The sequence below is a fragment of the Mesocricetus auratus genome, unplaced genomic scaffold (assembly GCF_017639785.1).
Source record: "Mesocricetus auratus isolate SY011 unplaced genomic scaffold, BCM_Maur_2.0 Super-Scaffold_15014, whole genome shotgun sequence".
NCBI lineage: Eukaryota > Metazoa > Chordata > Mammalia > Rodentia > Cricetidae > Mesocricetus > Mesocricetus auratus.
This window is the reverse complement of record NW_024429186.1, coordinates 46635152-46648460: the sequence shown is the minus strand read 5'-3', so window position 1 is coordinate 46648460 and position 13309 is coordinate 46635152. Positions and strand designations below refer to the sequence as shown.

General features: G+C 40.6%; 1 protein-coding gene across 5 annotated transcripts in view; it reads left to right on the top strand.

The window, feature by feature from the left end:
• Atl1 (atlastin GTPase 1) overlaps positions 1-13309 on the top strand; it is a 73476-nt gene that overhangs the window by 15837 nt on the left and 44330 nt on the right. For all 5 annotated transcript variants that reach the window (XM_021228819.2, XM_005072790.4, XM_040742997.1 and 2 more), the window contains exon 2: positions 929-1118. In XM_021228819.2, the coding sequence (XP_021084478.1) occupies positions 1085-1118 (34 nt within the window). In that variant the 5' untranslated portion in view covers positions 929-1084. The remainder of the gene's footprint in view (positions 1-928; positions 1119-13309) is intronic.

Below are 13309 nucleotides of genomic sequence, written 5' to 3'. Positions count from 1 at the left end.
CACAGTCATTTACTGAAGCTTTTTTGTAATGCCCAATCTCAAAGTGTTTACCCATAAATTACTTCACTAAAAGGGAAAATGTGTTTGACAAAAGTAACAAGTTGCTTATAATAGGTGGAGCCCATGGATCTGGCCATTAAGAGGCTGGCAGTGAGTGTGAGCAAGACAAGATTGAGAAGGTGAATGGAATGAGAAGATCTAATGGCCAAAGCGTGGGACGGGATGGGTCTGGAGGATGCTGGCCACACTGAAGTTTGGGCAGAGAGACGGAAACATTAAAAAAAAAAGCAAGACTATTTTTTAGTATTTGTTGCATTTTTCTTTTCCTTCAAATTTTCCTGTAACCTTTATGACTGGCAAAGTGTCCTGTACCACCCTGATGATGGAGCCTGATTTTACTTCATGTTTGCTGTCAGACTATATATAACTTCAGACTGTCTTTGCAACTTTGGGAAGATGTTCCATTAGACATTGAGCCAGTTACAGATTACAATGTATTTCATACTTCCTTCTAAATTAGCCTAATTTTTAAGACTCAGTTTTGCTTTGTATACGTGTCCAACAATGCAAGGGATCCTCTTTAAAATCTGACCTTATTATTTTTAAAATGAAAACTTAAAAGGTGCCTGGAGGATAATTGTGACTGCTTTAATTTGTTCAAATGTTGCTAGAGTGTATTGGAGCAGCCACAATAATGATGGTTTATGTATTTCTGTCACTAGATAATGCTTTTAAATTCTGTGTGTACGGGGGATGGTGCTGTTGATTTGTATGTTTTCTGTTGAAAATGTTGCAGTCTATAGTCTGTCACTCTCTTCAGTCTGGGGGTGGGCCAGGGTACAGAGGGTGTGACGCTGGTATTTGTGTGAACTCCAGCTGGTGATGCTGAGCTTGGTTCACCCGCTTTCTCCTCCCTTTTCCTCCCCAGTCCTTCCCACCAGCGCCACAGCAGCATCCTCAGAGTCTGAGCGAACTGCGCTCGCTCAGAGCGGGCACGGAGCCTCTTACTGCCAGCAACCTGCGGCCCTGGAGAAGACCACAAGAGCAGTGACAGCGCCTCAACACCACCATCCCACAGACCGCCATGGCCAAGAGCCGCAGGGACAGAAACAGTTGGGGTGAGTAGCAGTCGGTAACTTGTGCAGCCCTCACAGGGCCTGGCCCTCAGTTTTCTGCTGCTGGGTGCCTGCCTCTGTAGCGGGAGACTGCTCTCTACTCCGAGGAATCCCGCTGTCACCAGGGCTGAGCCTGGTGCTGGCCAGGCCTGAGGCTCCTTCCCATCCCGCGCCGGCCTCCTCCTAGCATTTGGACAGCACCCATCAGGCTCCTCTAGGGACTCTGGACTCCGCCCTAGAGATGGGTTAGAACGTCGGCAAAGAAGGTGGTCTAGGGCTGTGGTTGCGGGAGAAGAGGGGCAAAGGGTCGATCCGGAGCAAGCAGAGCCCCAACCCGCTTTCTGGGGCAAGGGCTTATTCGGATGCTGGCAGGCTCTGGGCGGGCGGTGGAACAATGAGGCAGAGCGCGCGAGCTAGGACACTGCTCTGCTCTGCGGCTCAGCAGTCTGGGAAATGGGGTACCCTCCTGAGAGTCCCTAGCACTGCACTCTTATTTCAATTTGGGGTTAGTGGAAGAATGGGGAAGAAGGCGAGTAGAGTTGGGGTTTTTAGCCTGCCGCCCAACCCGGACCTTATTCAGACTAGCCTCAAGCCTGGCTTTGTTCTTCGATTTTTACCTTGTGGGCATACTGGGTTCATGATTCAGCACCGGGCCTAAGGCACCGGGCCTAAGGAAGGGCTGGGCCCAGTGGGTTCACGCGCGAATGGGTGGGCGGTGCTCACGCAGGCAGAGCGGAGAGGAGCACAGTGATGCGGGAGAAACTGTGCCCCGCCCGCTCTGCTGTTCCAGACTAGATCTGGAAGAGTGTGGGCAGCCTGGGTGGCCTTGTCAGGTTGCCCCCCCTCCCCAATTTCTTGCAGGCACAGTGGTTAGCTCGTCAGCGTCTTACTAAAACCATATAAACACATTTTATGATTGGAAACATTGCGGATCTCAAACCACGGACAGGTGGTGTATAGAAAAACATGGTTGTTCTACTGGCTTTGCATTGTTATTGTTTTGAAAGTTCACGCCCACTAGGAGTTCAGTGCTCCTTAGTTCTCTGTCTCCAGTTCTATTTCTGTCTTACTAAGAGGATAGGTGTACCTTTTAGTTATTTGTTTCCTTTTGTCAAAAGATCATAATGCCTCCTTGCTTCCTTTGATGTGGAAGTCACAAGATTAGGTACCCCTGTGAGCAAGGCTTACATTTGCGAGAGTACCCTTGATTCTGGTTGCTGTGGGGAGGTGGAACATGCAGTCAGTAGCTGATGAAATATAAGAGAAGCAATTTCCTTTTCCCAGATCACTAAGCCAGGATTTCAGTATTGCAGGCACAGTCTTTGCTTCCTTTGAAAACTTGGTAAAGATCTCCAGTGTCCTTTTCTATTCCAATTCTTGCTCTGGAATAGGAATTTGAACACTTGTGACCATTCACAGTGAAGGTGCATGTTCAACTCAGATTTCAGTCTTGATCTCTGGATTGTATTGTTGACTCCACCCTGCTAGTAGCCAGGTGTGTGGAAATCTATTATAAGAATTCTTCTTTATTATGCTTTGGCTCGTTATTCCTCAGTATTTGGTCACAGGTTTCTTAGGTAGCCCCCACCCCCACCAATGCCATTCTCAAGTGAGACTTGCATAAGAACAAATTGGAAAATTTGAAGGTTCCCACAGCATCCAGCCAGGGGTTTTGAGTCAACAGGTCTGAAGTAGGGCCTAGAAAATTGTCATTTGACTAGTTCTGTAGGTGGCAGAGGAGCAGGTCCTCTATGATGTTACTTTGAGAAACAGTTTATGCTTGATAGAATCATCTTCCAAACAGTTTACTCCAAAGTCATCAGGACAGTATAAATGTAAGTGATAAATTAGAGGGGAAAATGCCAGAGTCATTATATGTATGCTGGAAACTCCCATTGAAAATGAACAGTGGAATTGTGGAGTGCAACCTTATGTCCTGTGAGAATGCTTCACTACTTAGGTTTTTACTTGCTGTGAAGTATGAGTAAAATAAATTATTTAGGAATTGTAGTAATACAAGGTAGACATTTTAACAAAGATTTTAGCCATTCCTACCTTCAATCCACTTTATTTACAGTGTCTGGTATAGTAGTGTGTGTCTAGCACACAGGAGGTATCTAATGATAGCAATAGAGATTTACATCATTGAAATAGCAAGGTAGACGCTATAATCTTCACTTTTTATGTTAAATGACAGGGGTGGTGAATGATAGATGGGTGTTTCCATCTGGGAGCTTGATTTCATTCTTTTATCTTAGGTCACCTCTTTGAGTAAATGGGTGACTCTGCCAGCAGTTTTGCATGACTACATTTCCGATGAAAATTCATCTGAATTATTTCATTTGGTCTTTAGCCTTTTAAATAATTGTGTTTACTATCTATTTTACAGATTTTAAAAAATGGAAGTTACTGATAGGATATTCTGTAAGTTAGAGAACTGTGTGGTTAGAAGCTAGGGTTTTCTTCTGATTTGCCTTTTATAGCATGATACTGTGGAGTATTTTTACAAATGAGTAAGTTGGGGTGTGAAATAGGGAAAACAGGTTCTCATGAGAAGCCACAAATTTCTCTTATGAGAAAATCATTTGCTGATACTTAAATAACAGTGTGGTGGTTATCGTCAGAAATGTTATAGAGGAAAAAAAAATGAGACACAGAAAATAACCCAGACTTGGGAAATGCAGTGATTCTCAAGTAAAGAACAAGAAAGGCATTTGCAAATTTGTACATAGGAGCTCAGGATGCTGTAGAACTCTGAGATGAAGACTATTTTCGCTGAGGAACACTGCCTTTTAGGTCTTTCAGAGACCAGGGAGGCTAGAGAGTAGAAACCCTTGTGCTATCCAGCTGAGTTGGAGGTGGAGTTGAGGGTCATACTTGAGACACCACTGGGAAGCCTGTGTGTGACCAGAACTGAGAATCCACCCACTGAACCTGCATCTGCGTGTAGGTAGTCTGAGTATGTGTAAGCACTTATAAGGCAACTTTCATGGGCAGGTGTTATTGTTGTTGTTTTAATAGTTGGGAAATCTGAGATTAGAGACCCTAAGAGCTTGCCAGAGATGCCATGGTTTCTGTATTCTAGAGCTAGAATTTAAGTCATAATTGGTTGTCCCCACAGTCCATTTACTGAGGTCTAGAAGCTAGAACAGATGCCAAAAGCTGTCACGAGAAGCTTATCTAGGACTAAGCTGGCAAAAGAAACCAGCGCCCTCTAAACTCAATCACTTGGCTGGAAAAGTAGAGAAAGTGCTAGTGTGGGAGGTAAAGAGGACAGATGAGTATCAGAAACAGAAGCCCAGAAAGCGGTCTTTCAGTGCTACCAGAGACACAGCGACACTGTAGACCTTCTGTTTGTTTACTTCTGTTCACTTAACTTCCTCAAAGACTTGAATACAGTGTAAGAATTTCACAACACTGACAGTACAGTAACACCGTACAAAAGTGTGTGAAATAAACTTTTAACTTGGGCTGTTTTGAAACAAAAACCATCTTAGCATCACAGTAAATATAAGAAATTTTGACTTGTATAAAAGGCATTCGTGGGAATTTTAGGTTAGGAAGATTTAGGTTTCTGGTTTTGTTTTTAAGGGGAAATTAACAGTATGGATATGATACAGTTATGAACAAAACTATGGTGAATAGGCTAATATTGAAGAAGGAAGATCTAGAAGTTATTGTTTAGCTAAGTTTGTCAACTGCATACTCGAAGCTTGGGGATGAAAGAAATCGAAATTAAAAAAATAAGGTGAATGTGAGTCATCAGATCTGAGGTTCACTAATACAACCAATAAATGAGGATTGTTTGGGGGGGGGTGCAGGGAGTAAAGTTAGAATTTGAAGTGGACCAAAGTAAAGAAGTGTGGTCTAATAAAAAAGCACAGTTTCTAGGGTCTTAGATCAGAGTCCAGGTCAAGATCCAACTCTAGGTTTTGATTTAGAAAAAGCTTTCAAAGGTGTGATGCAAGGTCATGATGTCAGTCCCACGGCCAGATTATCTCGGAGGACATAGCACTTTCTCCTATGTCTACTCAGGTGTGTCATGTTGGGAATCAGGAAACCCCTGCTGTCTTGGAGAATGTGAACTGAGTTTTGTACACCATAGAGAAAGACTGGAAAGACATACTGTTTAGGTAATTGTCATTACTGATATTGTACATGACCAGCAGTCAAAGTGTTTAAATGAGCTTCCTTTGTGTATTTTGGAAATACAGATAATGCCAAAGAAGCTGAAGAGCAGTCTGGTGAAGTGGGGTTTAATTCGGGTAGAACAGAGCTGACGTCTCTGTAGCACAAAGACCACATACCCAGCACCAGGCATTCACATGGGAGAAGTATCTGTGTTAGATCCCACTCTCAGGATTATGACAGGGTGTGACTGAGGCTATGATGACGGGGACTGCTATGAGCAGTCATATACAGGAGGAGATGGAGAAGCTGGTGGGTGAAGAGTCACTCGACAGAGTTACATAGGATGCCACATTCTTTTCACTGTAGTCATGGAGGGTACAGAGTGCATTCCAGACCATGATTCTTCTCTCTTCTGACTACTGAAGTATATAGTTGACTTTGAAACCTGCCCTAGAGCTGGCCTATTGTTAATGATCAATATTGCTTATTGTCAGCTGTTTAAAAAGTGACCATGCCTAACTCAACTACCTGAAAAAACAACTGAAGTAAAAAGGGCTTATATGGCTTATGATTTAAGAAGGGAGAAGTCGACTATGATAGAGAAGTATGGCCTCAGAAACATGATGTTATCAACAGGAAGCAGGAAGAACAGACACGAAGTAGGGTCTAGCTATAAAAAGTTACAGTCCATTCCCATTGATCCACTTCCTCCAATAAGCCTCCACCTCCTCAAAGTTCCAAATGTTATCACACAGTGCCACCAGTGAAGACCCACATGTTTAAACATGTGACCCAATGAAGGATGTTTTTCCACTGATGTCCTCATGAAACAAAATCACAAATTTCTAAATTTCTGTTAGGTTCCACATGTACTGTATCACACATACACACACAAAATATGCTGCATGACACATATATATTTACTCCTTGACGCACGCGCACACACACACACACATACACATATATAATATGTGCTATATATTCTCACCTCCTAAATTTTTCTCATTTAACTTAATTCCACTGCTTTTCTTTCCAGATACAGTTTTCATATGTGTACACAAACACGCATGCGCACACACACACACACCACTCAAACATATATGCACACATTTAAGTACACACAATGCACTTGTACTCACACATGCATGCACATGCATACTTGTAGGTGGAGTTTCTCTGTGTCTCAGCGGCCACTTCCCAAGTAGCCACACGGGAAGTTATTATTAATTATAAATGTTTGGCCAACAGCTAACTATTACATTTTAAATTAACTCATATTTTGTATCTACTCTCTACCATATCACAGTACCTTCTTTCAAGATGGCAAGTTCGTCTTGTTTTTCTCTGTGTCTGCTTTATGTAAGTGCAATGTTAGAGCGTTTTTCTTTTGTAATTGACTTATTCACTTGATTATTTTCTGTTTATTTACATTTTAGCACATGTCAGAATTCTCTTCCCTTGTAAAGACAAATGATATTTCGTCATACATATGCAGCATATTTTATTTATTCTATCAGTGGATAGGATAGTGTTGCTTCCATGCTTTAGCTATTTATTATAAATGTTTCTGCAAAAATTGGCATGAAAATGTCTCTTTGAGACCTCATGTCTTAGTTTTTTTTTTCTTTAGGAAAGGATGATCTTAGGCCTTTTATTTTCAAAAATTGTAGGATTATCTGGGTGTGGTGGGGTCTCATCCTGTGGGCACCACTTCCTGTAGTCTATTTCTCCTTACCTTTTTCAGCACAAGCCTTGGCTCCAACACACATTTCCTGGTACTTCTTCTCTCTTTAGACTGTACATTCTGTTCTTTTTGCCCCACTTCCTCTTTTTTAGAGTGATCACAAAGAGCATGTGACACATTAAAAATTAGACTATCTTGAATTCTCCTCTGCCAATAAAATTTGTCTGAAACTCTTCAATTTAGCTTGAGGCAGATTCTTAGGACAGGGTCGAAAATCAGTCACATTCTTTGCCAGGATAACCTAAGAATGAACTCTGGCCTAGTTGCTAATATTGCCCTCCCACCAAACCTCTTGGGCTGGGCCTTCACAGTCCACATAACTCTCAGCACTATTGCCTTCTAAGTTCCTACTAGCATGTCCCATTAAATCCCACTTACTATGTTCAACCACTTTCCTAATCCAAAATCCAAAGTTTTCCACATTCATCCAAAAAACCAGCATGGTCAAGCCCATCACAACAGTCCACTCCCTGGTGCCAACTTCTAGAAGTCTTAGTTACTGTTCTGTTGCTGTGAAGAGACACCATGAATGACCAAGGCATCTTACAGAAGAAAGAGTTTATGAGGGCTTACAGTTTCAGAGGGTGAGTCCATGACCATCATGGTGAGGGGCACAGTGGCAGGAGGCAGACGTGAGGTCAGAGCAGTAGCTGAGATCTTAGCATCCTTATTTATCCGCAAGTAGGCAGAGAGCCAATTGGTGTGGATTTTTGAAATCTCAAATGCTACCCCCAAGTGACACATCTCCTCCAACAAAGCCACAGCTCCTAATCTTCCCCAAACATTTCTGCCAACTGTATACCAAGTGTTCAAATAGGAGAGCCCGTTGGGGCCATTCTCATTCAAACCACCACACCCTGCTTTCGTGTATTTCAAGTGTATAAGCACAAGTGTCCTTGTTGAATCATTTGGTAATTTTTTTTTGATGAAGTACTATGCTACTTTACAGCACCTGTATCATTTACACTCTCGCCAGCAGTGCATTCAAGTTACTCTTTCAATACTTTTATTTTCTGTAATTTTCAGCATTTTTGGTAACCTTTCTTCAGAGGTTTTTTGTTTGTTTGTTTGGTTGGTTGGTTTTTCGAGGCAGGGTTTCTCAGTGTGGCTTTGGAGTTTGTTCTGGCACTCACTCAATAGACCAGGCTGACCTCGAACTCACAAAGATCTACCTGTCTCTGCCTCCTAAACCCTGGGATTAAAGACATGCATCACCAACGCCCAGCCTGTACTTCCTTTTTTTTAAATGAAATTTTTTGCATTTATTTATCTACTTCTTTCTTTCTTTTTTCCCTCTTTTAATTTAAATTAGAAGCAAGCTCATTTACATGTCAATCCCAGTTCCCTCTTCCTCCCCTCCTCCCCTGCTCCCCACCCACTCTCTATCCCATCCCCTTTCTGTTCCCAGGGAGGGTGAGGTCTTCCATGGGATCTTCAAAGAAGTTTCTTTATTTGACTTTAGTATTAACCCATCAAGATTATGTTAAGGTTATAAAATGAGTAGAGGCTACTTATTTTTTCTATTATTTGTATCAGTTAATATAAGATAATGATCTAGTTCAAGGAAACTAGTCTATGAAACCACCCTAACTTGCTGTTTCTTCTAATAATAACATTTTGAACTATTGATCCTGCATTGGGTTTAGAGTAATTAATGCTTTCTCTTTTTTCCAGAGTCACTTCTAGTAATGCATAGCTTTCTTAGAATCTGTCCATTTCATTCACACAGCACAGTTGCTCTTGATTTCTATTATTTTTCTTGGTTTAAGTTCTTTTTTTTTAAATTTGTGTATCTTATATCTCTAATTATTCAGCATCTTTTTTCCTACTGTATTTCCCTAATTTCTGTGCCTCTTATTGTTTGGACATATCCCTTTATTCTTTTCTAACTTAAAAATTGTAGGATATGCCCAAATTTTCCATTGTTATATATAATACTATCTCTCTCTCACTCTCTTTCTACATATACATATATTTTTCTATAAGTGGCAATCTTATTTCTAATATATGTTGATTTAATTTATTCTTGTTGGTTTTTAATTAACTGTCCATAATAATATAGACTTTCCTAAATTACAGTTTATTAAATATCAGAATGTATGTTGTGTAGCAGCAGTGCCTTCTATGGTAACAGAGATGTTCTATACCAGCAGTAGTCCAATGTGAGCAGACAAAGGCCAAGTGTGGCAATTGTACATGTTAAATACAGCCAAACAACTGTGAAGAACCAAATATTTAATGCACTTAAGTTAATTCTGTAAAGTTAAGTAGTTACATATGGCTACTGACTGCAATGTAAAGCAATTCATGGTATAGAATACCCATAGTTTGAATTGATTTTATTATTTTTTACATTTCCATGTATGAATATTTTCCTGAATGTATGTCTGTGCACCACACGCATGAAATAACTGGAGAAGTCAGAAGAGGGTGTCAGATTCTCTGGGCCTGGCATCACACATGGTTGTGAGCTACCATGTGAGTGCTGGGAACTGAACCCAGGTTTCTTCAGCAACAAGTGCTCTTAACTGCTGAGCCATCTCTCTAACCCTCAATAGTTTGAATAAAAATTTGAAGTTTACTTTATATCCTAAAATAATCTTCATTTTTATGAATACTACACATCCCTGAACAGCATGTTATGTTTTCTGACGTGTATGTGTGCGTGTGTGTGCGTGCGTGTGTGCATGTGTATATACACACCAGGGCTCAATGTTGGGTGCAGTCCATTTTGCTTTTGGAGACAATGCTCTCATTTGGCCTCTAGGATGATTAGTCAGCAAGCCCCAGAGATCTGCTGGCCTCCATCTTCCCAGCACCAAAATTATACATGTGCATCACCGTGCCTGGCTTTTATATGTAGGTTCTAGGGATTTAACTCAGGTCCTCAGTTTACACAGCAGGTACTTCACTAACTGAGCTATCTTCCCAGCCCATGCTTTCTAATTTTCCATTCAGTGTGTTATATATTCCTGTAGCCAGATTTTCCTTTGGGCCACCAGCTCACAAAAAAACGACACAGAGGCTTTTTGTTAATTATGGAAGCTTGGCCTGTAGGTTAGGCTTGTTTCTAACTAGTTCTTCTAACTTGAATTAGCCCATTTTATTTATCTGCGTGCTGCCATGTGGCTCGGGCTTTTACCTCTCCACATGTGCATGTCCTGCTTCCTCTGAGTCATGCTGGTGACTCCACTTTTCCTCTTCCCAGAGCACTCTCTGCCCAGAAGGCCACCTATACTTCCTGCCTAGCTGTTGGCCATTTAGCTCTTTATTAAACCAATCACAGTGAGACGTCTTCACACAGTGTAAAGGAATATACAACATATTCCATTAGCTCATACTTCCTCAGTTCATTATCTTCTGTTTACTAGCTAGTTTTAGACTTCTATTAGCTGAATGACATTTTAAAATTCTCAGATAGGTTGATATATTTGTCAATTCTCCATTTTTCATACCTTTGAACTATTAAGTATTTATAAATATGATACTATCACACCTTCTTGATGAATTCAGGCTTTTATTTTTATACATTAGGCCCTCTAGTGTGATATTTTTTTACTCAAACTCCATTTTGTTTTATGCCAACATAAATGCTTCATATTTCCCTTGCTGGTTTCATTTGTGAACCTACCAAATGCTACCTGTAAAATGTATCATCTTGCCCATCTGATTAGTGACCATCTCTTGAATACGAATGCTGTTGGTGCACTTCCATGAGAATGAGTGTTCTGTGCTCACTGTGCAGATCCCGAGGATCTGACCATGTGGCTGAAGGGCTAAGAGATGGGGTGATCCTGTAACCTTAGTCAGCTGCCGTCTTGTCATATGTCACTGGTTCTATTGGAAAACAGTACTTTTTCTTCCCTCTGTCTTCCGCTGCCCTCAGCACCTTCCTTTGACAAGATCTGAATTAGAACTTGGTTAAGAAAAACTATGTTATACTGCTATAGTTCCAGTCTGAGTTTTCAGTCTCTTAATACAGACAAGAGCTTCATGGTGGAGAGTCATGAGCAGGGCAGACAATACTGCAGACAAAGAGTACCCATTTTTTTCAGGATAACTTACTCAGACGCGACCAGAGGGCAGAGAACCCATCTGTAGAAAGCAAGTACTTCTAAAACCAATTCCAGAGTACCTCCAATCCACGTCTATTTGCTTGTTTTCTTTCATGGGAATTTTACTTTCTGTCTGCTCTTTTGCTTAACTGTGTGAATATGTTTTCCTATAATTAGTTTTTTCTATAATGTGACTTCAAATGTCTGTATATTTCACATAAAATACTTGTGCTACAATTTATTTACAGTATCTTGCCATCTGTTAGACTTTTAGATTATTTTATTTGTTACCATATAAATAATGTTGTTATGAATCTCTCTATAAATACATGTGCATTGTTCTGATAAGTTCCTTAGAATAGATTCTAGGAAATGGAATTGTTTTGGGCAAAAATTATACATATTTTTAATTTGTATTAATTTCAACACCAAGTGTATATATATATAATGTGTATATATATATGTGCATGAGAGCACACACACATATATTTACCAGAAAGGTTTATTTCTTTTCTTTTTCTTTCTTTTTTTTTTTTTTTTGGCTTTTTTTTCAAACAGGTTTCTCTGTGTAACAGCTCTGACTGCCCTGGGAGTCGCTCTGTAGATCATGCTGGCTTCAAAGGTTTATTTCTTTTTAATTAATGTTTCTTTCCTTGGAAGATTGAGGTTTTCCCTGTACTGTCAGGAATTTGAATTTCGTTTTGCATTAGTTTCTTACTTTCTCTGTTGAAGTCTGTATACGCACCATGCTCTCAGTGTGAAGTCACGAGCAAACAAATACATAGGTATTCATGGTCACTGACATATTTTGGATGATTTATGGAATTTTTCTCCCAAATAAATAGAAATCCTGCTAAGTGATTTCCTTATTCTTTCCACGCTGTATGTAGCGCTTTGAGATGCACCCAGTACATGATCTCTCCATAGCCCATAGCAATACTTTTGCTCTAAGATTGGTTGTCATGAATTACCATTTTGTTCTGTCTCCTCAGCTCCTGCAGGCTCTTCTGTGTAAGCGCTGTTACTTTGGAGGCATTCTCGCATTTAATCAGAGACTCTTCAGGAGAATTTCAAGTTCTATCATTAGACAGACCTCAAAGAAAAGTTCCTTTACATTTTTGTTGCCAAGATACAGTTTCCTAGGCACCATGTGTTTTCTCTAAAATATCTCTAGCATACTCAGAGCTGATTATCTCTCTCATTTAATATTTGCTGAGCAAATAGAATATATGGCTTTTTTAACTAAGTTTAAATTAAGAAAATTAGTAACACATTCTGATAGCATTTCTGTTATATAATAGTGATCATTTGCTCTGGTTGTTCTAATGTTTCAAAATTTCTCTTTCTGCATATCAAAATTCAGTAGCTGAGTATCAGTTTCTAGTGACCTAGAAATATCACACAGAATTAGATTCCCTCTGCTTAGAATAAAAAAAATCCACTCTACAGAAAGTTGAGAGAGTTGCCAATAGCTCCTCAGGTAGGACTGGGACGTTAGGAGTCCCTCCCCATCCATGCTGGGATCTCGCTGACTTGATCTTGTGCAGGTCTTGTATGTACAGTCATGGCTGCTTTGAGTTCTGTGGACAAGGACCCTGCAAGGTCTGGAAAATACTGTTTTGCTGCATCTAGCTCTTACAGTCTTTCTTGCCTCTTTGCTATAATAATACCTGAGCCCTAGGCAAACGAGGTGTAATACAGAAGTCCCATTTAGAGCTAAGAACTCCATAATATCTTATTCTCTGAGTAATGACCAATGGTGGGTCTCTGTATTAATTACCATCTACTGCAAAAAGAAGTTTCTCTGATGAGAGTTGAGAGATGCACTAATCTTGGATATAACGATAAGAACTTAGGGGACAGTTTATTACTTTGGGCATTTAGCAGGAGAATAGTAAGTTCTCCCTGAAGACCTATAACCTATGACCTAGCCAGCCATAGGTTTGGTTCAGTCACTAGTACTATATACTCACTGGAGCGTGGTCCAACTCCCAGGGGCCTGCCCCTTAAAGAAAACTTAGTGTGCCCTCCACCCCCTCACCAGAGGCCATCAACTGAGCTAAACCTCAGCATTTTATCATAGTTTTTAAGGGCTCTCTTCAATGGCTTCCTATCTAGATTTGTTTCTTTTGGGGGTGGGGCCAGGGAGAGGTTGTCACAGAAACCTTCAAAGTCTCTCAGTCTCAGCTGTGAGGCTGTAGTCATGGATGCCACTTGAGCTTCCTTGTCCATAACAGCCAGCAGCAGCACTTTTCCACAGTCCT